This window comes from Myotis lucifugus, unplaced genomic scaffold, assembly GCF_000147115.1.
Source record: "Myotis lucifugus unplaced genomic scaffold, Myoluc2.0 scaffold_5, whole genome shotgun sequence".
Taxonomy (NCBI): domain Eukaryota; kingdom Metazoa; phylum Chordata; class Mammalia; order Chiroptera; family Vespertilionidae; genus Myotis; species Myotis lucifugus.
In genome coordinates, this window is record NW_005871053.1 from 19,063,569 (window position 1) to 19,087,592 (window position 24,024).

General features: G+C 40.0%; 1 protein-coding gene across 5 annotated transcripts in view; it reads left to right on the forward strand.

Annotated features, from left to right (window-relative positions):
* RBMS1 (RNA binding motif single stranded interacting protein 1) overlaps positions 1–21,839 on the forward strand; it is a 92,941-nt gene extending 71,102 nt beyond the window's left edge. Inside the window, exons 6-14 of one of the 5 annotated variants that reach the window (XM_023745596.1) lie at positions 7,614–7,729; positions 8,558–8,607; positions 8,734–8,827; positions 11,324–11,371; positions 12,283–12,333; positions 15,681–15,791; positions 16,935–17,015; positions 18,375–18,459; positions 19,192–21,839. In XM_023745596.1, coding sequence (XP_023601364.1) covers positions 7,614–7,729; positions 8,558–8,607; positions 8,734–8,827; positions 11,324–11,371; positions 12,283–12,333; positions 15,681–15,791; positions 16,935–17,015; positions 18,375–18,452 — 629 coding nt within the window. In that variant the 3' untranslated portion in view covers positions 18,453–18,459; positions 19,192–21,839. The remainder of the gene's footprint in view (positions 1–7,613; positions 7,730–8,557; positions 8,608–8,733; positions 8,828–11,323; positions 11,372–12,282; positions 12,334–15,680; positions 15,792–16,934; positions 17,016–18,374; positions 18,460–19,191) is intronic. The other 4 variants (XM_023745602.1, XM_023745606.1, XM_023745608.1 and 1 more) reach the window with 4 other exon arrangements.
* Positions 21,840–24,024: the final 2,185 nt, after the last annotated feature.

The following is a 24,024-nucleotide window of genomic DNA, read 5'->3' on the forward strand; positions in this document are numbered from 1 at the left end:
GAATCTTTTAAATCCTGATTGCTGGGCCCTCATCCTCCACATTATTTTCAATAGAAATAATCCTCCATGAGGCCCAGAAATCAGGATTTTAAAAAGATTCCCAGGTGATTCTAATGTGCAGCCAAGGTTGAGAACCACTGCTTTACAGTGTGGCCTTGACTTACGAGTTGAATTCGTTCCTAGACCGAGCTCGTTAAGGAGCTCGTTAACTCAAATTACTCTCTCAACTCAATGCAAAAAATCCACTGAGAGACAGCTGGTATCTCAAAAAACTCGTTAGTAGGGACACTCCTAAGTCAAGGCCCCACTGTATTTGGATTTACTGTGGTATTGAGTGCAGCTGGTTTCCAGGAAGTCAGATCTGCTGAGAAGGTCCCCAGCCAGGGGAAAGAACTAACGACTTCTTTGTGGGAAAATCTAGGTAAATTCCGTAGAGGTTTGAAATAACTACTTAATACTTACTTGATAAATATTCTATCGTTATGGACCTTTAACATGGTGTGGCGGTTTCCCACAACGTGAGCGTCAGAAACGAGGGGTGGGGCCCTGGCCGGTTTTGTCAGTGGTTATGAGTGTCAGCCCTCAGACCAAAGGGCCATTGGTTCAATTCCCAGTCAAGGGCAGGTACCTGGGTTGCAGGTTCAATCCTCGGCACCTGTCAGGGCACGAGTGGGAGGCAAGCAGTGGATGTGTCTCTTTCACATCGATGTTTCTCCCCCTCCTGCCTCCCTTCTACTCTCTCTAAAAATTAATGGAAAAATATCCTCGGCTGAGGATTCACAAAAAGAAACAATGGGTGGAAGTTTTAGTTGGATAGAACTGATGTCCAAATTAGGAGACATCCCCAAGGCAAAAACAGTCACTCGTGGCCGTGATTCAGGGAGGTGTCTAAAGACTCCTAATCCAGTACCTTCCTAGCAGAAAGTACAGTCTCTGAGAAGCTGATGCGCATGCCTGTTGGCTGAGCTCTCCTCGAGCTGCCTGCCCTGTACCTACTATTTTTGCCTCTGGGGGGGACACATGTTCATAAGAACAAAGGCCACACACGAGTTCAGTGCTGCAGGAGGCAGTGTGACCACCATCTCTCTTTCTGGACCTTTCCATGACATTAATGGAGTCTGAATAGGTTCCTGTGTGCTAAGGGCAGAGAGTTAAAAATAAAGTGTGTGCAGTCACTGGGTATGGGAGTGCTGGCTAGATTCTCAGTATTGTGCTGGATCATTCCGCCACGTTGCCCAAGCTTTGTCTGCATCATGGAGGAACTCTAGGGAATTACGTGTGTGACTGCTGGCCCACTCCATCCAAAGATTGTTTTACGTCTGTTTTCTATGTTACCCTGACTTTTCTGATTGGGTGTGTGCCCAGCAGGGCTTAGAAACTGCTCTGACCACATTTCATAACTGTATGTATAGGTGATAGTAGTAGGGCATTGTCCTAAGCCAGGAAGCAGAAAAGGTAATGTTTGGAAGAAAAATTACGACTCTAGTAAAAAGACTGGACATCCTTCAAGGGTTTTTATTGCCCGTTTTGTTCTCTGAATGTTTGTCTTAAGCATTGTTTTATTCTGTAAAAAACACACACAAAGTTTTGGCAGTTGTAGGACAAAGACATGTGCGATCTCCTAGTACTTTGAGGACAATGTGATCGTACCTTTGAGACTGGGGTGTGCTCACATGTCCCTCACCCCGTGTGCACAGGAGAGCAGAGTGTAAATGCACGCACTGGTGAGATGTGCTCTCCAAGCTGCACTCTTACGAGCAGTCACTGCCACAAAAGCCAGCTTGCTGGGTGGCCATGGGCTGAGCGCCCTCTTGCAGATCTAAAATTCCAAGGAAGGAAAATCCAATTTTTAAAAAGTGACAAGGGACCACAGCGGGAAAGGTGCCAGTGTTTTAGCTGGAAATGTTTGATTGATTGTTATGCCAGGCTTATGATGGGGCTGGCTTCATTGTCACCATCAATCACACCCAGCCTGCAACAGATGGCTCGAATCAGTTTTACCCCCTTTTGCTATCAGGTTGTCCGAGGGAGAAACAATAAGAAATGGAGAAAAATGTTATTAAAACATAAGGATCTTGGGTGGAGGATATAGATGTTACTATGAAACTGTTTTCTAAAGAATATTTGCCAGTAACTTCATCCTTGACTACAGCTCGAACACTCTTTCTGTTCTATGTGGAGCCAAGGCAGCAACCCTCGCCAGCTTGTTAAATCCCACAGAATGAAATCTCAATGGAAAACACATCAGCGTATAACTTCTGAACCCAGTCCCTCTCCTGAGAAGTTATTTTAGTAATTCAAAGGCAAGAGGGGGAACCATTATTAAAATCTGAGCTCCTCCTGTTATTGTAGCAGTAATAATAATAGCTGATGTGCATTGAGGGCCAAACCACTTTATATGTTAATGGCAACAATCTTTTGAAATAAGTACTGTTACTATCCCCATTTCACAGATTATGAAACCAGGAATATTAAATAACTTACACAGAGTCACCAGCTAGTCAATGCAAACCCCAGGGAGACTAATCCAGAGCTAGTATTCCAACCACCGTACAATCTGACCACCTGTGTGGCTGTTGGCACTGAGATTGGGGAGATAAATTATACACAGAGATGTTCACACAGCATTACAATAACAGAGAAACTATATGCAGTCCCTTTTCAAATAGCACATTATGTAACCATTTACTAATTATTCTATAAAAAGGTAGTGAAAGGTCCACAATGGAAATGGTAGAAGAAAAGGACCTAAACATTGCAAATATGAAAAAATAAATATAGACTTAGAAAAGTAGTCAACATAGAATAGTAAAATGTTAGAGTGATGGGGAAGGATTACATTTTTGTTTTTTACTTAACCTGACTTTAATGTTGTTAAATTGTCATTTCACTGCCAGATAAAGCTGAGTGGGGGATGGAAGCACTATATAAAGTCAGGAAAGGGCAGGTGGAAACCTACCGAGAGGTGTGGAAGGATGGGCATCTGTAGAGAGAATCTGTAGCTCTGAGTCGTGGTTGAGCGGGGCAGCAGGATTTGGTTAGAAACCAGGGGCTAAAACTGGAGGGATGTCGTCCGCGCGCACACCGGGCGGGAAAATGAATAGTCATTTTTATTAGATCCTTAGGTTGAGTTTTTAAAAGAAAAGTCCCAGATAGTTCCTTGCATGTTGTTAGTTGGGGAATTTTGAAAGTAGGCACCAGCATCAGGAAGAAAGCTAATTACACTTGCTGAGTCGGCTAGTCTTCTACAACTGATGGAAAAGCTTCTATCGAGGGCTGTTTGTGTTTTATAGAATGCTGATTGGGATAAAATACTTTATAGAATGCTGATTGGGATAAAATACTACATACCTGGAAAAACTGGAGTTTGGAAGTAGCCATTTCTCCAGCTGTTAGAACCACAGAGGACTGAGTCCTCCGAGCACTTAGAGACGTGAGGAGGACTCCCAGGAGGGCAAATCAGAAGCTCGGTGCTTAGTCATAGCAGGCAATTTAGAAGCGGTTTTTAGTGTGGGTATCAAGGGAAGATATTTGAGCATAAATCATTGCAGAGTTTGAGCTTCAAAAGAGAGATAAGGAAGCTTATCTTGGTGGAGATGTGCAGTGAGTCATCGTGGGGATCACCGAGATGGCTCATCGTCCTTTAGGGGAGGTATGGGAGTGCCACACAGTCAGACATTTGTAGATCACCCCGCTTGCAAAGCCCTGCTGAGGGCACGTTGGAGAGCCCAGTGATGCAGTTACTCCAGGTGGCTCCTGAGAGGGGCCAGAAAAGGTCAGGTCAGTGTTTGCCTGTGGCATTGCCTGCTGAAGGTTATGCGACAGTAGTTAAACTTTTGGAGGTACATGTTCCTGTTGGTTCTGATGAACAAGCAAGTAACTTTTCTGTCTTGGAAACGAAGAAGAGAATCTGACCTGAAAGATCTCACCAAAAAAATAAAATAAATAAAAAATGGTTGCTTAGGTGGAAATCTTTAAAGGAAGATTTTGAAAGTCGTTCACTTTATCAAAAAGGAAGAGTGGGCTGGTTTTCCATGCTGATGGAAACGCTGTCTAGGGCAGTTTATACTGTTGATTGGGTAAAATCTAAGGTACACAATCTGCATAATTGGTAAAATAAATTGACTAGGGGCAACTTTTTATCTTTTTTATATCACCTTAACGCAGGAATACATCTAAAATCATAAATCATTTGTTAGAACTTTCTGCAATTATTTTTTAGGCATCAAGGTAAAGAGTTGCTAATCTAGAAAGGTGACCATAAAGAAGTTACGGGTTGACAGTTCATACTAATTTTTTTAACATAACATACCCAAACTTACCTATTGGTCACAGTCATACACTGGTATTCATGGCACTTCCTTTTCTGCATGTCAGCCCTCCTGGATATGTCCCTTCTATAAAGAGCAATCGGAGGCCACCTGAAGGACTGGTCTGTAGAACAAACTGACATGGCATAGTGTCTCCCCATCTTATACCTGGAACCTGTGTATTAGGCTCCAAAAAACAAGCAAAATAAAGACTATTTCCTGGTTTGGAATTAGCCACAGGACAAATAAGAATCTCTCATTTTGTAACAGGCTTACATACACTTAACAAGTGGATCATGATAGACCTGGGTGTGTGTCTGTTTTTCATTTCAGAACTCTAACTGAAATCATCTAACCCTTGCTCAGCCTAATGATAGCATTAGTGTCTTAAAGAAATTTCCACGTAGTTGCTTTCCTGGAACACCTGGTACAATCTTTGTAATAAGACATCAAGGATTTATAGGGTTAAGCTGTTTCTCATATTGTCATCCAAGCACCTGGATCAACAGCTGTAAAAGAGCTGGAGCACCCGTCAGATATGGCTCAGTTGGTTGAGGGTTGTCCCATGCACCAAGAGGTCGCTGGTTCAATTCCTGGTCAGGACGCATGCCTGGGTTGAGGGCTTAATCCCCAGTAGGGGGCGTGCAGGAGGCGGCTGATATTTCTATCCTATTTCTCCCTTCCTCTCCCTCTAAAATCAATAAAAACATAGTTAAAAAAAGAAGAAGAAGAACTGGAGCTGTTCCTGTATCAAGTATATCGCTTCTGGGTGGCATTTTTATTAAAAATAAAATCTCTGAAAACAGCACTCTGTGTCATAAGTGGTAAATGGGTTTCCATAAGGTTGGGTACACTCTAATCCCCATTAGACTGCAAGCCTATTTTACCTACCACTGTATCCCTAGTTCTTAACACTATACCTTAAATTTAGTGGGCACTAAAAAAAAATTCAGGGACACTCGGCCTTTGAACAAATGTGGCTTTTCAGCACTCACCAGGGATTGCTACCAACTGTTTTCATTCACGCCTACCTGCTAAGCAGCCTGTAGTGAACTTCCAAATGAGTCCAACTGGTCCCCTTCTTTCTCTAGAAGAAATGATGCTAATGGAAGAAAATGGTTCATTTGTATTATTCTCCATGCCAAGCAAACTCTTTTTTTTTTCTTTTTTTTTTTTAGTTAAATTTCAGTCCAGGAGCTAGTCTTCATAATGCCTCTAGATAAAAGCATCCTCTTAACATGAAGTTGCACAAAGTGCCAACAACCACAGAATTTATTAGCTCTCTTCTGCCCTCCAAGGTTATGGGAAAGCGGAATCCTAAAACCTCAGATGTCACTGGAGAAAACATTTAGGGCCATGAGGACCTTTCTAGATCTGGGGAGAGTGAGATCTTGCTTCTTTTGTTTACGTTCTTGATTTATCCTTAGAAGTCAAAGGTGAGACATCTGAGGCCATAGACACTCTCATCTCAGCAGGGTTTGCTTTTTATCCCCTCCTTTGCTTTGAATGTCTGTGTTCTCTTGGCCCTAGCAGTTTCCCTCTGCCCCTCTATGGCCCAGTTGTAGAACTAAAAGCACCATCAGTGATGGGAAAGCTCTCTTGCTTCATTGCAACCATTTACTTTACCTTCTGTGATTGTTGGTAAAGGGAGAAATTTCCAAAAGCCAATATTTTTCTTTCTTTCTTTTTTTTTTTGAAAAGACTAAAGAGTGTAGCTCATCTACTGTCTAGGATTTGGCCCCAGTCCACCTTCCATCACACCCAGTTTGCCTTACATGGAAGTTCCTTGTTCAGGTGAGCCTGGGGGAGTTGGGGTGTGGTTGGAGTCAGAAGGAAAACAAAGGACCCCTTTGTGAAAGGTAGGGCCAAGGCTCCTGGATTCTCACCAGATGCCTCATGGTTTTGCTTTCACCTCCTAGAACCCACAGCACAGTTGTCATTCGGAAGTGAGCTCACATTCCCGCACATCCTGTGGAGTGGGCCTCATGGGGGAGAGGAGGAGGCCGTGCCAAACTACAGCCTGGACAGCCCCCGAGAAGGAATTACAGTTGGATTCTGTGTTATGTTTTGTATTTTGGCAGAGAAGTGTTGAGAGACACTATTGCTTCCACCCTGTCATTAGTGGGTGGGTAATAGTGATATAAAATGAGAGATGAATTAGGATAATAAGAGGCAAAGGAGAAAGGAGTAAATTTTCCACAAGTAATATTTTTCTCTTCATGGTTATTTAACTTTGAGACAGAACTTGAAAGTAGTAATCACAGTTCTGTAGTAGACAAAGGATGGAATGTGAGAGCCAGACAGGAAGGTGTGATTGCCTTTATTACCTTAACGAGAAACACACAGAAACATACACCATTTTCAGGAATACACTGCTGTTTCCATTCTAGAAAGGCAGAGAAAAGTCACGGTGGCCAGCTCTGCCGTCGCCCCTTCTCTCTCTCTCTTTCTCTCTCTCTCTCTCTCTCTCTCTCTCTCTCTCTCTCTCTCTCTCTCTCTCTCCCTCCCTCTCCTGTGTTCTTGAGTTGTTCTTTGGGTCATCTTATGATGTGAACGTAGAGTAAAGCAACACTGACTGGGATGATTACAGACACAGAAAAACCTTGACATAGGGTGTTCACGGGTCTTTGGCTTTCTCCCAACAGCTGTCTTCAATGCTGTATCCCAAAACCAAACAAATTCATTGACTGAACCAAGATGTAATAAGCACCCATAACATGCCAGACCCTTAGGTTCTGGGGATAAAGCGATGAACAGAACAGATGTCACTGCCCCTGTGGAGCTTACACTCTTGAGGGGAAATAGACACCAAACAAATCAACACACTCGCCAGCAGTTATAAACAGGATGAATAAAAATACATGTGAGGGGTCAGAAGGGGAACGTGTTTCTTCTGGGGAAGTGAAGGCCTCTCTGAGGAATTATGGGAGCCTTTAAGGTGGGGAGGAGAGGATGACATAACCATGTTTACATTTGGAGGTTTATAGAGGTGGAATTGGAGAGGGCCCAAACTTTTAAAATGTGTATCTACACTTAAAGAAATGGCAGAAGTGAATCAAATCATTCTTATGCGTCCTCAGCATTGCTGTTTAAGCGTTCTCATTACACTCTGGTTTGAAAATAATAATATATTTTTCACCAGTGGATAATCTTACAAGGGTCTGAGCAAACTTTTGCCTTAAAGTGTTCTATTAATTCCCTTACAGCACTCACACTGCTGCTGTTAAAGAAGCAATTCAGTCACATTGTCATGCGTATACACACATAAGTTGGATTTCATAATGTTTCTCCCTGTGTATTCAGCTCCGACAGAACCTTTATTGTGTAAGTTTGCGGATGGAGGACAGAAGAAGAGACAGAACCCCAACAAATACATCCCCAACGGAAGACCATGGCATAGAGAAGGAGAGGTGAGACTTGTAAGTTCTTTCCTGAAACTTTAGTGTGGGTGTATGATTGTGAGAGTCTGTGACTAGTTACACAAGCATCATCTGAACTTGGCCACCACACTCCTGAAATAGGTGCCATAATCTGCATGATGTCGAATTAAAACTTTCCCAGTGGAAATGGTGCTAAGAGAGGGACGATTCTCCAGATGGACAGATAGATGGTAGAAACAGCTATGTTTACTACACATCAAGTAAAAGAGCACTTCAAATGCCATGGATTCTGAGAGAGGTTTACATTTATAACTATTCAGAAGCCATTCTAAATAACATTATTAAAATAAATAGTATATTTGTCACTGAGGGATTTTTTTTTCCTAATTCTTTTGAATAATGTTCTTTATTTAAAAAAAGGAAAGCTCAATTCCTTAGTTAAAATGTTGGACCTTCCTTTCTCCATGTTTATTTTCAATGAATTGTTTTGTTTTGTTTTAAGTAACATACTGGTTCAAGGATGTCTAGGGAAATGCCATCCAGTAGAAATGTTCTGGAATATAACCAATGATAACCACTAGCCATGTGTGGCTATTTGAACACTTGAAATGTAGCTTGGCTGCTGGAGAGACTCAATTTTTTATTTAATTTTAAATAACTGTGAGTGACTATTGGTTACTATGTGGGACAGTGCAGATCTAGAGCTTTAATTCTCATGTTGAGTTTATAACTGTGTTTGTCTAACAGAAACTCCTACTTTTATCAAATGCTATTAAACCATCACTGTTTTATGTTGTCCTGACTCTAAGAAATGGCATTTTTTAATTGTGCCTTTGCAGATGTTTCTCTTTCTTTTCATTCCCATAGGCTGGAATGACACTTACTTACGACCCAACCACAGCTGCTATACAGAACGGGTATGTCATTAAGATAAATACATAATGGCTTGAGGGAAAATGTAAAGGTGGAAAATATCAGACGTTTGTTCCGTGAAATACTCTGTTTAAAGGATTACTTAATAAAGGCTTTTGTGTTTGTTCTAGATTTTACCCTTCACCATACAGTATTGCTACAAACCGAATGATCACTCAAACTTCTATTGCACCCTATCTTGCATCTCCTGTATCTGCCTACCAGGTTTGTACCATTAGGATTCATCAAGAATACAGGAACTTGCTACATTTTTGTGTCTTAAAATTTTGAACATTTATAATGCAATTTAAGTCAAATGTTACGTAGCTTGGATACCAATTTAGAATAAGCTGCTTTTTACTTGACAGAGTGATTTACTTTTTATGTCTAAGAGAATGTAAAATGCGAAAATGGTTTCCAGTTGTCAGTCCTTGAAATCTTAGCATTTTAGAATTGGGATGGACCCCAGTACTTCCTCCACAATGAGCCCTGCTGTTGGACACCACATGTCCCAGAAATTAAAGCTTGAAGAGAATTGCCTTCAGGCGAAATATAGAATAGGTGTGCACACTTGCCTTTGTTCCTTCATCAGCAGGAGCTAACAAAATAGCAAGTAAACATGCTAATAAATAAAGATGTGTCTCTATTAGGTAACATTAAATGAGTAATACAGTGAAATTTTAGGCAAAAAAAAAAGGAGGTCACTCCCTGTTTACATTATTTTTGTGAGAAGGCTTATATATTAAATAAATTCCCAACTTAGAACCAAGATCTCATTAAGCACCTTATTATAATACTGATTTGGTTTTATTTCAGGCTTAGCTTCTGTTCTTCGAGCACCCAGTGTGTACATACAATTTCTCTTTAGCAGAATGCCTCTAATAGGGTTGCCGCACTGGCCCAGACAGGAACATTATAATGGAATTCTATTACAGACATGTAGGAATATAGTTCTCTTTTGTTGACTGTTGAGATCCTGTATGACTAAACTAAACTCTTGTGTATTCTTGTTTTTAAAACAATGGAATGAGATGTTGTAGTCCTGATTTCTGGGGTTAGGGGGTTGTAGTGTCTAATAACTGTTTATTTTGCTTCTGTAAGCCTCAGTTTCCTCATCTTTAAAATGGGGATAATAATAGTTTCTGTCTCATAGTCTTGTCATAAGAACTAGAGGAGACTATGTATAGAGTTTGGCACATTATCCTGGCATATCATTAGCAATCAATAAATGTTAGCAATGATTATCGTCATTATTAATGTGCAGGATTAGCTGGCTGGTGAGAATATATTCATTATACTTTTTGAAAAAATAATGGATTGGTCAGCATAAGCAATATCATAAAGGTGGTTTTGTTTAAAAACATAAAAGTAGCTTTGAATAACAAAGAGTAGTGATCAAATGCACTAAAACTGAAATTTTAAAATCGCATTCACAGCCTCCCTCAGCTTTTAGGTTCTTTCCTCCTCCTTTCCCTGAATTGTCTCTTATTTTTTCTTTTATCTCTCCGGGTTGTTATGTTACTTATGCTGGTGTTTCAATCTGCTGGACAAAATATTCACTCATTTAATGCCTCTCTAATTATTTTGAATTTAAGATTTCTGTGTTCTCTTTGCCTGTGTAAAACTCAGATCTGCTCTAGTGCATTTTCCCTAATTAACAATTCCCTAATTAACAATTCCGATATTGAAAAGGTAGTCTTCTCTTAACTATCTGAACTTGGAGCCCTCTGCCACTTATGGATATTACTAAAAATAGGCACAAGTAAGCTTATTCTCAGGCGAATGAAAGATTGTGCATATTAATTTGAATGTGTACTGCTGTAGATATAATTCTTAATGCACCTCCCTACCACCTCTTTTCTATAAAAATATTGAACATTTTGCCCACAGAACTGTTTCATAGAATTAAGAAATCAGAAAGGCTAGTGTTTGTAATAAATTTGATAGGCCTAACTAGAAACAACATTTCATTTTAAAGGCCTGATTTTTTTTTTCCTTAGGCATTCTGTGTTTTCCTAAGATACGTGTGGAATTTTTTTCATTTGCCTTACACTCAGTGCCATAACCTCAAAGACTGATTCTTAACCCCATCCATTCAGGGGCCTAGTAGGGTCAGCAGATGAGCTTTAAGTGGTCTTTCTGTGATTCCCTTAAATTGTTTGCAAAATGTTGCTTGTGTGTGTGCAGTTAGTTGGGGGAGGGGGGGCAGGGGGCGGGGGGAGAAGAGGTCTGTATCTTTCGTCAGTTTTTCAGTGGGCTCCATGACCTAAACAATGTAAAGAATCAATGGTAAAAAGAAAAGAAAAATAATAGAACATAGATTATTATTCCCATTTTATAGTTAGGGGAAAAATGAGGACTAGTCATTGACAGCAGCTGATTGGCTGCTTGAAAAAGAAAATTGGGTTAGATGTCATAGCTCCCTAACCCCATAATGCTATATTAGATTATCAAGACCACTGAAGCATATTTAAAAAATGGGAGCATCTGTCCCAAATTGGGGTCTCTTTGGAGCTGCTCGCCTCCCCGTGATTTATTCAGTGAAGGCCTTGTACCCGTGTTGGAGTGGGCCTTTCTCCACTAAACCACCATATGCTTATACAATTGGATTTGAGAAATTGGCATCCTCAAGAAACCACCAATACCCCGACGGGGAAAGGCTGCAGTCCAGATAACTGAAATGTTAACAAGGCAGAAGCACTTAACTTTGATCTGCCTTAGGTGGCAAAGGAAACCAGAGAAAACAAGTATCGGGGCTCTGCTATCAAGGTAATTCCTAATACGTTCTTCCCCCATGACTCTCCCCTCGTATCCTCTCTATAGAACCTCTGAAGTTAACAGCAGGGGATAAGACACAGGAGGGTTTTGTTAAGAATGACAGACTGAAACGTATTCTAAAAACTACATAGTCTCAGGAAAGCTCTGGGCATCAAGAAATGGACTGTTTTTGCTTTTGTTTTTGTTTTTTGTTTTTTTTCTCTCGAACGGCAGACTGCTTTCTTTTCTGCCATGAAACCTGACTCTCACATCTTATTTCTCAATCCAAGAGGGTCTGCTGTGTGGATGCCCTAGTGACTGTCGATGTCAAGATCTAGTTGCTGAAGTTTCATTTTCTAAATCTGAATTTCAGATTTTTATTTTCCACACTAGCGAGAAATTGTTGACCACCAAACAAGATTTCTAAAACCTAACAAATGTCCTGGGATCCAAGAGGGATTGAATTTGATTATTCTTTTTAAATAAGCACATACTTTATGGGTTAGTTTCTAATAAGATGTGCTGGAATTAATTCTCATTCATCTGTATTTCTGAAGCATCTAGTTCCATACTTTGATGATAGTACTTTTCACTATTGATTGGAGTTCTTTACTTGTTTATCTCCCTTGCTTGAGACAGTAAATTTCTTGAGGGTGGGGCCCATGTCTTATCACCTTTTTTCTTTTTGGTGCCTGATACTCACACACCTCAGTAAAGGAATTTTGTTTTAAATAATCATTTCATCCTATTCAGAGTGACCAGTTTGCCAAGAACTCTAACTGCCTTAATAATCTTTTTAATCATTGATAGTATTGTTTCCTTAATTTCCTTCTGTCGATTTTAACATGATTAAAAGAGTTCTAGAGAAATAGGTAGCATTCCAATGGAAATCAATGTTTCTTTCAAAATCCTCCCTTTTCCAGGTGCAAAGTCCTTCTTGGATGCAACCTCAACCATATATCCTACAGCACCCTGTAAGTTGTCATCATCAAGTCTTTGTGCTTTGAAAGTAAACCATGTACATGTTAAAACCATTCTCTGGGAAATTTTAAGCATGTAATATGTGAATGTATAAGCTCATTATAAAACTCTCATCACCTTTGTCTTAAAACAAGTTGGTAGTTAACAGTAAGTTAAATTTGCAGTCTGTCAGAACTTAGAATATATCATATTGGAGAACGGGTACCATTTTCTTCCTCCTACCAGTTCTGTAGGAGATCATTAAATTGAGTTTTTTACTTTTTAAATTGTTTAAATTGTAAGAGTTTTTTTAATTGCTAATTTTTAGCAGCACTTGCGATGAAACCCTCATTTTTAACATTCTATTTAATTGCAAGTATACAGTGTCAAAATTAATCTAGAGATTTTTATTGGAGTTTCTTAGCCTCTCCACAGAAACTATAAATACAAAAGTAGTAACACCTTCTTTGGTAAATAAATGGGATTTCTTTAGTGACATGATCATTTGTTGCATTTATGTATACAATATATTTCTTTTAGTGGAGTAAGTTATCCTTCATTTTATTAGTATATTTTAATGTGTTTTTCAAAAATACATAAAATCTAGGTTGTTGAATTAAAACATGGTTTTAAAAAGTTGAAAAAAAATAGCCATAGCCAGTATGGCTCAGTTGATTGGGCGTCATCCCATGCACTGAAAAGTCACAGGTTCAATTCCCGGTCAGGGCACATGCTGGAGTTGTGGGTTCAGTCCCTGGCTGGGTCACGTGCAAGAGCCAGCCAGATTGATGTTCTGCTTTCACATCGATGTTTATCTCTCTCTCTTTCTCCTTTCCTCTTTCTCTAAAAATGAATAAAATAAGAAATGTAACAAAAAAATTTTTAAAAGAAAGAAATGTCTTTTTTAACGTTGAAAAAATAAAGGTGGAGAACAAAATCACACACAAAAAAGGCTAAGAATGCCCAATTCGGACCTACATGCTTGCCATGAGAAGGCCACACCTTTGGCCCTAAGCTTTCTAATAACTAACGCAAAATAGGAATCTTTTTTAAATATATGTTTTTATTGATTTCGGAGAGAAGAAGGGAGAGGGAGAGAGGGATAGAAACATCGATGAGAGAGAATCATTGATTAGCTGCCTCCTGCAGGCTCCCTACTGGGGATCAAGCCCGCAACCCAGACATGTGCCCTGACCGGGATTTGAGCCATGATCTCCTGGTTCATGGGTTAATGCTCAACCCTTGAGCCACCCCAGCCAGGCACAAAATGGGATCTTGATAAGCAGTACAGCTCACAGTACTCATAAGATAAAAACAGATCAGTTGTTTGGGAAGAGCACAGTCTTCTTGGCCTTAAGATGAGACAGGAATTTCTCTCCTAACACCTAGAGAGGACACTATGTAATGTAAGATCGTGTGTATGAAACAGCAGTCCAGGGATAAGTTCTGAATAGAAAGTTGCTGAGATGACTCTGAAGAAGCAAATAAAACTTGGTCAGTTAATAACACAGGAGAAAAGCTCTGTGCTATTGTGTCTACATACACACATATGTTTCTATATGCACACATGCATCCACATACATACATACATGCCAACTCATGTATGCACATTTACACCCCCACATACACAAACGCTCATGGCAGTCCATGTCCCTGGTCCTTTGTGCTGTCCTATTGTAAAATGCTGGAAATGAACTCACTTTTCATTTGGGGGCTTCCTGGTATAATAGTTCCTACAGATGAATGGGAAAAATGAGCAGGAAACTCCTTCAGCATATTCTGGGCTTCTGAGTCATTTCTATGTTACACTCACTCTGAGGATGCACATTAAACCTTTAAAAAGAAAAAAAAAATTTAAATATATTTTTATTGAATTCAGAGAGAAAGAGAGAGAAAGAGAGAGAGAGAAACATCAATGATAAGAGAATATCATTGATCGGCTGCCTCCTGCACACCCCACACTGTGGGTCAAGCCTGCAACCCGGGGCATGTGCCCTGACCAGGAATTGAACCGTGACCCTCCTGCTTCATAATTTTTTTTATGAAATGTATTAACAACAAACTATTTCTGGCACATCTATATTTTCTTGGCAACTTTTAGAGCCAAAGCTGCACATAGCTCAGTTGAACATCTTTAAGGAGACCGTAGTGTACAGAAGGTTCCTGTCTGAGGATTCATTTCCTTTCCCACCAGATCTGGACTGCCTGCAGCCAGAATTAAAGTGCCTGCACATCGATCTCAGCCCACAGTTGTGCATCTAATATCAATAAATAACTGTATTTAGGGGATATGTCCAGTATAGTGATGGCAAAACCTTAACATTAATTTTGTAGTGTTAGAATAATTGTATTCTCAGGCCATTGGATGATTGCAAAAGTGGGAGGAATTATATAATCCATAAGAATATTATATAGGATAAATTAGAGAAAATGTAAAAATTCAAAAATAGAATTAATTAAATTTTGGTTTATGCAATCAGTGTATCATTATGTAATCTTTGAAAATTGTGATAATGACAGTTATGCAGTAGTTTAGGTAAATATTTATAATGAAATGTTAAGTGAAAAGCAGAAACCCAGGATATGTAATTGTTTATGTACCTTCATTGCAATTCTGTAAAAACATGCCCAGTTTAGAATCTGGGCAGCAGTGGGAGCTGACGGTGCTCACAGTGATGTGGGGGAGAGAGAGTGGGTGACTGGTGATTTTCCCACCTCTCCTCTCTGTTTTTTTTAAATTATATTTTACTTTTAATGATCAGAATTTTAAAATATGAAGTCAAATAATCTGAAATTGGCTTATTCATTATATTTGAATCAGTTTCCCTGTCCTGGCCCCAAATTGTAGTTGAAAGTGCTGGGAAACGCTGAGTGAATGAAGAATGTGATCTTGATCTTGATCTTGAATCCAATGACTTTCTATATAGAACTATAAAAACATGGTATTTATAATATTCAATATAGCATATTATTTTGTGGCCACATAAACCATCAACTGCCATGTATTTTAAAAAATAATTAAGCCTTTTGTAACCCAGCAGGCCAAAAATAGTTTGAATTTTCTGTTACAGCTCCTCCTGCTGGACTAGTTTTGCTTCACAGTTAAGTGAAGGTAAAGGGAGAGGTGGTTAATACAGGGATTTCCATAAAGTGAGTGCTCCTTAAAAAGTCTCAGGAAATACACTCTAGAAGAGTTTAAGGAGGTAATTTATGCCATTTGCAAATTTGAGGGGAGGTTATTTTTGTTTCACATTCCTCAACAAACAGGCATTTCCTTTGAAAAAAAGTGATTACAGAATTGTAACTCCCTTCCTCTTGTCTTAACATGTATCTTACATGGCTCTTGTCTCCAACTTCCCAGGGTGCCGTGTTAACTCCCTCAATGGAGCACACCATGTCACTACAGCCCGCATCTATGATCAACCCTCTGGCCCAGCAGATGAGTCATCTGTCACTAGGCAACACCGGAACAGTAGGTGGCAAATTAATATCATCTGTCTCGGCAAAGAGAAGAGTGTAAATTAATGCAGCCTGTGTCTTCCCTCTCAGTCACATGCTCTGTGATGTCAACGATATGTCTGACCTCCTGACACCTCCTCTCCACACATACACATTGCCTTCCTCATAGTAAATACTCAGATATTTCTTGATTAATTGATGAACTAAAAGTTGGTCCCCTGAGTATCTCTTCTTTACCAGAATGTAGCACCCATACTTGACTTTACCCAGCCCCAATAATCAGTCCTGTTCATTCATTCTGGCAGACCTGGTCTCCTGAATCAAAAGATGAAGGTGATACATGGTGGCAAAGACAAGGGATTTCTCCTCACTTATTTTTTTTTTATGGAATTTGGGGACATTGAATCATGATCTCTATGCTGAATTATTTCCCCAGAGTCCAGGAGACTTAATTGGGCACTGAAGTTGAGCTGATATCATACCCAATTAACTCCCAGGGTTGATATGGGCAGTGTTTGGATAAAACAACCAAGAGCTTTTAAGTCAGACCATATCTATGGTGGCTTAAAAGAACAAAGGGTATTAGGGTGTTTTCCCCACTTACACTCAAAGCTAGCAGCGGCTTCTTGTGGAGGCTTATACGGGCCACTTACCTCCAATGAGGTTGGCTAGAAAGCTCTCCTGCCTTTGGAAACAGATGCCTGTCAGCAAGGGTCCACTTCGTATTCTGCAGTGACCTGTTAAAGATCTAGTAAGTCATTGACCCCTTGGGTCTCCACTTAGTGAGACAGTTCTGGATACTAGCTCAGGGGGCTTCTGGGAAATAATGAGGCCCTTTGAGAAGAGAGCTTTTAAAATAGCACATTAATGATGTTCATTGAGGATAAAAAACCTTAATGATCTTCACCCATGTGCTTCTTTGTTAGGAAATTCCAAGAAAGGTGGGATTTTTACTTTGACAAATTCAAAAAGTAGAAAGCATTCGCTTTGCCTTTCATATGATATAGTGATGTTAGTATACTAATTAAATTTTGAGCCCATTTACATTTCTTCTTTGAGACTTCCAAATACTTGTCATCCCACCTCAAAATTCCCCAAGTGTTCAGAATTTTGCATGGCTTGTCCTGGCCCATCTTGACCATACTCTTCTTTTCAGTACATGCCTGCAACATCAGCTATGCAAGGAGCCTATTTGCCACAGTACACACACGTGCAGACGACGGCAGTTCCTGTTGAGGTTGGTACAGACCATTCTGGCAATGAATAGTTTCAGAAATGGGTAAATTAGATGAAATTCAAAGGAAAATCGATCAAGTCACACATTTGCATAAAGATTTCAGTTTAGAGGGAGTATATACCTAGAGTTATTTTTAACTATGAATCGTCATTCTCTGCATACAAATTAGTGTAGTGACATCCAGGCCACACCTCCAAGACTCCCAAGAACATTTTCTAAGCTTGTAACACATTTCATTTCCCTTTCAAGGCTCTATCTTGTCTCCTATAAAATGGTGCTTACAGGCAAATTAAGGTAAAGCTGAGTCAGTAATCCTAGTACCAAAGATTACTAGTATATCAATCATAATAATTGCAAAATCAGTTATAATTGAGATGTTTGAAAAAAAGCTGATGCTTCAAAACTTTTAGAGGGATGAGGAACAAACCATACCTGTTTTCATAGAGGCTGTTTGTATAGCTAAATAACTCCTTGTTCTTGTTATGGAAGATACTAATACAATATTGACATGAAATAAGTCTGACATTTAAATTAAGATTTGAATAAAGCTTGGACAGAAATAGCATTTTCCAGCAAAGTACCCTTAAACTTCCAAGGAAATTCATCAACTCAATCAATTCCACCTTCCAAGCAGATCCCATAGGTTCTAATTCCAGAAGCGGCCCTAGGACTGTGGCTGAATATGGGGGATGGAGGGAGTGAGGGGGATGATTGTTGTTTTGTTTGCAGCTGGTCAATTTAAATTTGTGCAATTACTGACAATCGTAGTTACAAAAACTCAAAACCCAAAATCTTTTATCTGCAATTCTGAAATACACAAAAAGTATTAAAACAAAAAATTCTCTTTGTAACTACTTTAGCAAATAACTTGATCCGCAGCAATACCCAACCCAAACTGATGCAAGACACAGATCTTTTCTCCACTTACTGTGCATAGTTATGTCTTCCAGTGCAGACCTGTTAATGTGGTTGACTGTGAGGTACAGCCCTGGACCCCACTGTGTATATTCAGTGACGTGCTGCTTATGCATACCATATTTCAGATCCTAAAATCTGAAAACACTGAATTTCAAGTCACATCTGGCCCCAAGGGATAAGAGATTTGTTTGATAAGTTGTAGCTTGGTGTGAAAAGACAACTCATAAATGTGGGGTGGGAGGCTCTTTGGGTGCATCAGGTATTTTAACTTCTTAGGGAAATAATTCACCTTGAAAGTTCTACATGACCTTAAGAAAATCACTTTTTAAAAAAAATCACTTTAAAGAGTGCTTGTTTTGAAGATGCTGGACTCAGTCAGACCTGGGCAGCAGCGTTTGGATCTCATTGCTCACATGTCTCATCTGTTCTGCTTTGTTGTAGGAGGCGAGTGGTCAGCAGCAGGTGGCTGTAGAGACGTCTAATGACCATTCTCCATATACCTTTCAACCCAATAAGTAACTGTGAGGTATGAGGGAGAGGTCTCCATCACTGTAGGGCTCAGGTCAAGAGAAAAATCTAATGGTTCTTTTATCAAAGTGGATGGAACTTAGGATAACTGAGATTTCCTCACACTGCTGTGATCATGGCTAAGGAATCCAATGTTATCAAAATGTTCAAAGCAGTGGTTTTTGTGGATTTGCAATTCAGTATTCTTTCCAAAAGGCGCTTATGTTGAAGTCGAATATATATTTACTCTCTCCCTTCTTAACTCTCCCCCAAAATGTGTAACATTAGAAAACAGCAGGCATCAGATTTGTCCTACAGCACATTTATTTTACATTGATCTTACTTCAGTGTTCACAAGCTCAAGGATATGTAGCACAAGAGTTTGCATAATCTAGCATTGCAAGGTTAGCAGTATCTTGACTTAGGAGATTGAGAAGTTGCATTACCAGCTCTCACTGCCACAAATCTCAAACCTTTTTACTTTACCATGCAGATTGCAGTGAAATAACTGGACAGAACTTGGGTTTCTTGTTCTGGCGAAAGTATGTTGCAGGCCCCAGATTTCAAAGTTGGACTCGAAGCGTAGAAAGTGACCCTCAGTTCCAGAGTTTGCATTTATTGGCCTACTCCCAGGGATGAGGACAGCCTTTTCTAAACACCTTTATCTTTAAAACCAAAAAGAGATTACAAAGCTCTGTGGTGTATTCTATCAAATGTACAAAAGCCTTTGTCTTTTATTTTTCTCTTCCAGATGTACAGAAGGGTGTTCTTACATGAAGAAGGGTGTGAAGGCTGAACAATCATGGATTTTTCTGATCAATTGTGCTTTAGGAAATTATTGACAGTTTTGCACAGGTTCTTGAAAACGTTATTTATAATGAAATCAACTAAAACTATTTTTGCTATAAGTTCTATAAGGTGCATAAAACCCTTAAATTCATCTAGTAGCTGTTCCCCTGAACAGGTTTATTTTAGTAAAAAAAAAAAATACAAAAAAAAAAAAACCCAAAAAGATTTTTATCAAATGTTACAATGCAAAAAAAAAGGAAAAAAAAAAAAAAAGAGAAAAAATGGAAAAAAAAGAAAAAGAAAACTTCAATTTTCTGGGTATGCACAAAGACCATGAAGACTTATCCAAGTGCATGACCGGATTTTTGTGGTTTTGTTCATTTTGTGTTTAATTTGTGTTTTTTCCCGCTGTATGAAATGGGCTTTCTAACGTTTCACTAGTCCGACTTCACCCACGGTGTTCTGTGCTTGCAGTGCGAGTGTTGCTGTAATTCAGTGTTGCCGTCTGTGTCTCTTTTCTTCGCTTTCCGTTTTTCTTTCAATGTAGTGTGAAGTGTCTTATCCTTTTCTATGAATTCCAATTTGCCTTAACTCTTTTGATGCTGTAGCTGTTTCAGTAAAAGTTAGTTCAAACTAATGATGTAGAATGCTTTGACCAAATGAGCTGGTCTATTATGCCTTGTAAAACAGCAGCATAGGGCTTTTAAAAGGTAGTCAATAAAAGTTGCTGAAATTTTGGCTTTTTTAAATATGTAGTAGGTGTTTTTAATGATTTTTCACATAATGTGTAAGGTAGTGAAATGCAAGAAGGGAAAAACGATTTGTGTGAAACACATTTTCTGACTGGGGAACTTTTAATAGGGTAAATTGTTTGTATGGCTGTATGCCAACAGTTTCCTCTGATAGTTTGACTGATTTAGGATATCTGCTGTATGATGCAATGTAAAGTCTTTTTTGCCTTTTTTCAGGAAAAAAAAAACAAAAACCTAACTTGATGTTCTAGATTTAGTGTAGGTAGTGTTGGGACTGGGGGTGGGGGGTGGGGGAGGGGAGTCCCCGAATGTTTTGTCCTTCCTTTATACTAATGATAGTGCTTTAGAATGCGAATTAGGCCTGAGATCTGGCAAATAGAAAGATGTTGGTATTGCAACTAAATGGCAAAAGCTAAAAGTAAGGATTTATCTTCAAACATGAGCTGAGATATGGATAGAAGCAAAACGATTGGCTACTAGCTCTCTCTCTCTCTCCTCTCTCTATTACGTAAATTTGAGAAATAAAAATTACTTGGCACTTTTAAAGGTAACTTCACCAAAGACCGAAGAGCCAGTAACCAGTAGCTCCAACTTGTCTCAGCATCACATCTTCTGTGCTCTTTATTTTTGCCGGACCAGTTTGCGGTTAGGAGAATGTGCCTTTTTTGTACCTTTGCATTTAGGTTTTATAATTTTAATTGATGTATGGACACACACAAACAAAAAAGCATGAAGGAAGATTTGGATCCAAGCAGTGCCACACTTTACATCGTCACTACAAGTGTTAAGTGTAAAGAAAAACCAATTTTGAAACTATGAAATTCCTGATTCATAAATACACAGTTATTTCTACTTTAGTACATACAAGATGATTCACTGTTATTAAAGCTCTTTTATTAAGATAATTGCATACGTTTGAAAAGCAACGGTAAATTAAGTTGTCTTCCAAAACTGTGTACTTGTCTGGTCAACTGTGTGTGATCAGTTATCTACCTCAGAGTCTATTTTCTTTTGTGCTGGGACAGGTTGCTGGCCCTCCCTGTTTCCACAGACCAAATCCTCCTAGCTCAGGAGCTAGGGCTAAGCAGTTCTTTCTTTCGAGTATTTTTTAGTTCTTAAATTTTATGCTTGTATTTGATTCTAGATGTCAGTGACATTTCATAGTTTCAAAAGTCCTTGCTGCTCTGAGAAGTGTAGATTCTATTGAAAATTACGTAGTCATAAGAGAAATGTGTTTTTGTTTTTGTTTTTGTTTCCTTTTTTAAAGTTGTGGTATTATTGGTTCTATGCTCCCTGGAATATTCCTGCTTTGTGAAAGTCCAGACTGAACGCAGTGCCCTCCATGTACCTAGTACATTTATAAACCCGGGTCTCTCACTACTTGATATTTTTGCATTAGTTAAGACAGAAATTTGATAGTTCAGTTAGAGGGGAGGGCAAATCTGCTGCTAGAAATGTCTGAACTAAGTGCCATACTCGTCTGGGTAAGATTTGGGAAACATAACCTCTGTACATAAAAAAAAAAAAGTCAGTTAAACATCACATAGTAGACAGCCATTAAATTATAAAAAAAATTAATTTATGAAGAAAGACCTTTTGTACAGATTGAAAAAAAAAGATTTTCATAGAGATATCTATATGATCAAGAGAGTTAATTTTTTATTTTGTTTTACTAGTGCCACAAACTTGCCAGTGGTAACTTATTTGTCCGGTTCAAGATAACTCTGTAGTTTTCTTTCCTAGGACTTGTTGTTAAAAACGCCAAAAGACATTTTTGAACTGTACATTTGATCAGATTGTTAGCTTTTTCTGTTTTATTTCTTTTGAGAACCTTTGAATAAAAAACATCTGAAATTTTCTTTTTCCTGTCAATTTTTTTAAGTAGATTAAAAGTGTGTCAGAGTTTTAGATGACCTTCCTTGAGCTCAGTAGGTTGGTTTGAAAGTGAGTTGAAAATTATTTTAGATTCAATGTGAACTTGAAATATATTTTCTCCCAAAGAATTATAAAAACCTTCTCATGCCCCTCTTTGGGGTTATTTAAATCTGTGTCCAGGGACCAGAGACATTAACCATTAGCTCCCCACATTTCATCTCAGCAAAAGTGCACCTTTGGTCTTTTGTCCCTCCTCCTTCCTGCTGCCCTCTGACTGTGGCACTGCTTGGCATTGCCCAGCAAGGAGGACAGAATAAAAACTGAGTCCCATCAAGCAAGCACCCAGGTAAGGATTTCAAGATGATTTTAAGACGATCTTATCCTGCCTTGATGGCCGCGGGCCTCCTGAGTGACCTTGGCGGTTCCCAGTAGGAGGCTGTGGTGCAGCATTCATGGGGGAGAGAGAACTCGTTCCCATAACCCTGGTTTTATGGGAAGCACTTAATACAGGAAATTGATTCCTTCTACCCAAGGCAGATTAAGTGTTTTAGCAGAGCTGTACAGTATTCATTTTCTCTGTCCTGGTGGTGAAAGGAGTGAGCAAGAAAAATATCCATCCCCTCCATTCCTGTACACGCCCCCCTGCAATGTGGGTGAGGTTGAATATGAACTAGAAATGTGGGGCGTAGAGCACCTCCCTTGCTCGAGCCAAGAAAGCCTGGTACTCAGTGGCTGGCTCAGAAAAGGACACAGGGTCCTCTGATGATACCCAGTGCTTCTGAGGGAGAGATGTCGGGCAGGAGGGAAGTTTGCCTCACTTTCTGTTCCAGCCTCCTCTGTATGACCAACAACCGAAGCACCTTCCATTTTGTTGGCCTTATTTTTGTTCTCATATTTTTTAAGAAGGCTTTCTGTCGCTGGAGTCCTGGGACATCCAGTGGCTGCCTTTACACAGAAACTAGTAGCACTTTCTCAAGATCACCTTTCTGTGCCAAAGAGATGGACCAAATCAAAGTGATGATGGTTCAGAAAGAGCTACTCCTCCCATAGAAAGAGGCAGTGCAGAGCCTTTGGGGATAAACAACTGCTAAAAGGCCATGGCTACTTGGTCATCGTCAGGGGCCAGGATTTCCCCATTGTCTAAGATGGGCTGGGATCAGCCTCCACTTGAGTCAGCTTGGAAGGGAGGGAGGAAGCTCTGGCAGTTGGTCCCTGGCATCCAGGTTTCCACCCCCACCATCCATACCCTTCATGGGCATTGGCGCCAGGTAAATCCACTGGAGCCTGAGTGCCCCCTCTTGAATTTCACAAATACTGATTAAATGTCCACTAGGAGAGAGGCATTGCCTCCCAGGCTGAGGGAGGCTCCAAATAGGTTCAGGTCTGATTGATGATACTGTCACTGCACTAGAATAGCCCAAAAGGAAGAGATCCCACTCCCTCATGGGGAGAGGTTATGGGCATGTCACCAGCACCACTTTCCCCAACCACCAAAAAGCTTCAGAAAAGGGAAAACGAGGGCCGAGGGAGGAAAACTCTGAGCTCAGGGTTTAAGAAAAGCCTGGCAGTTTCTTCCCCTCAAATAGCAATGTGATGAGGTCACCACTACTCAGTCATCAAGGAGCACGCTGATGCCCCCACTGGTGGCCATGCCAGATGGCAGCGGGGAGTGGGGGCTGCAAGGTGAGTGCCCAGAGCCCGGCGAGGATTCCTGGCACAGCTGAATGGCAGTGCCCTGTACCCATTCCTCCGTGTGGGATAAACCGCCAGGCAATGGAATTTCAACCCTGTGAAATGGCTCCAGAGTGTCTCCTGGGTCTTTGTGGGGCCAGAGGGTGTTTTCACTTGAGCCACTAGAGGGAGGATTTTGTTTTCTTCTTCAACTGTGAGCTCCAAGGCAGCCGCCCAGGCAGCCCTGGGTTATGTATGGCCTTGGAGCGGGGGCTGCTGGTGGATATTCAATCTGCAAGCTTCCGAGGGAGAGAAATGGGGCAGGAGGGAAGTGTGCCTCCTTTTCTGTCCCAGCCTCACAGTCCCAGTGCTCCTCCATCTACCCCTGGGATCACAGGGTTCTTGAATTGGGGGCTAGTTGTAAGAACTGATGCACAGATAATCACCATTGCCCAATGCAGGCAGCTTTCTCATCAAGACCATTGTTGCCCATACTG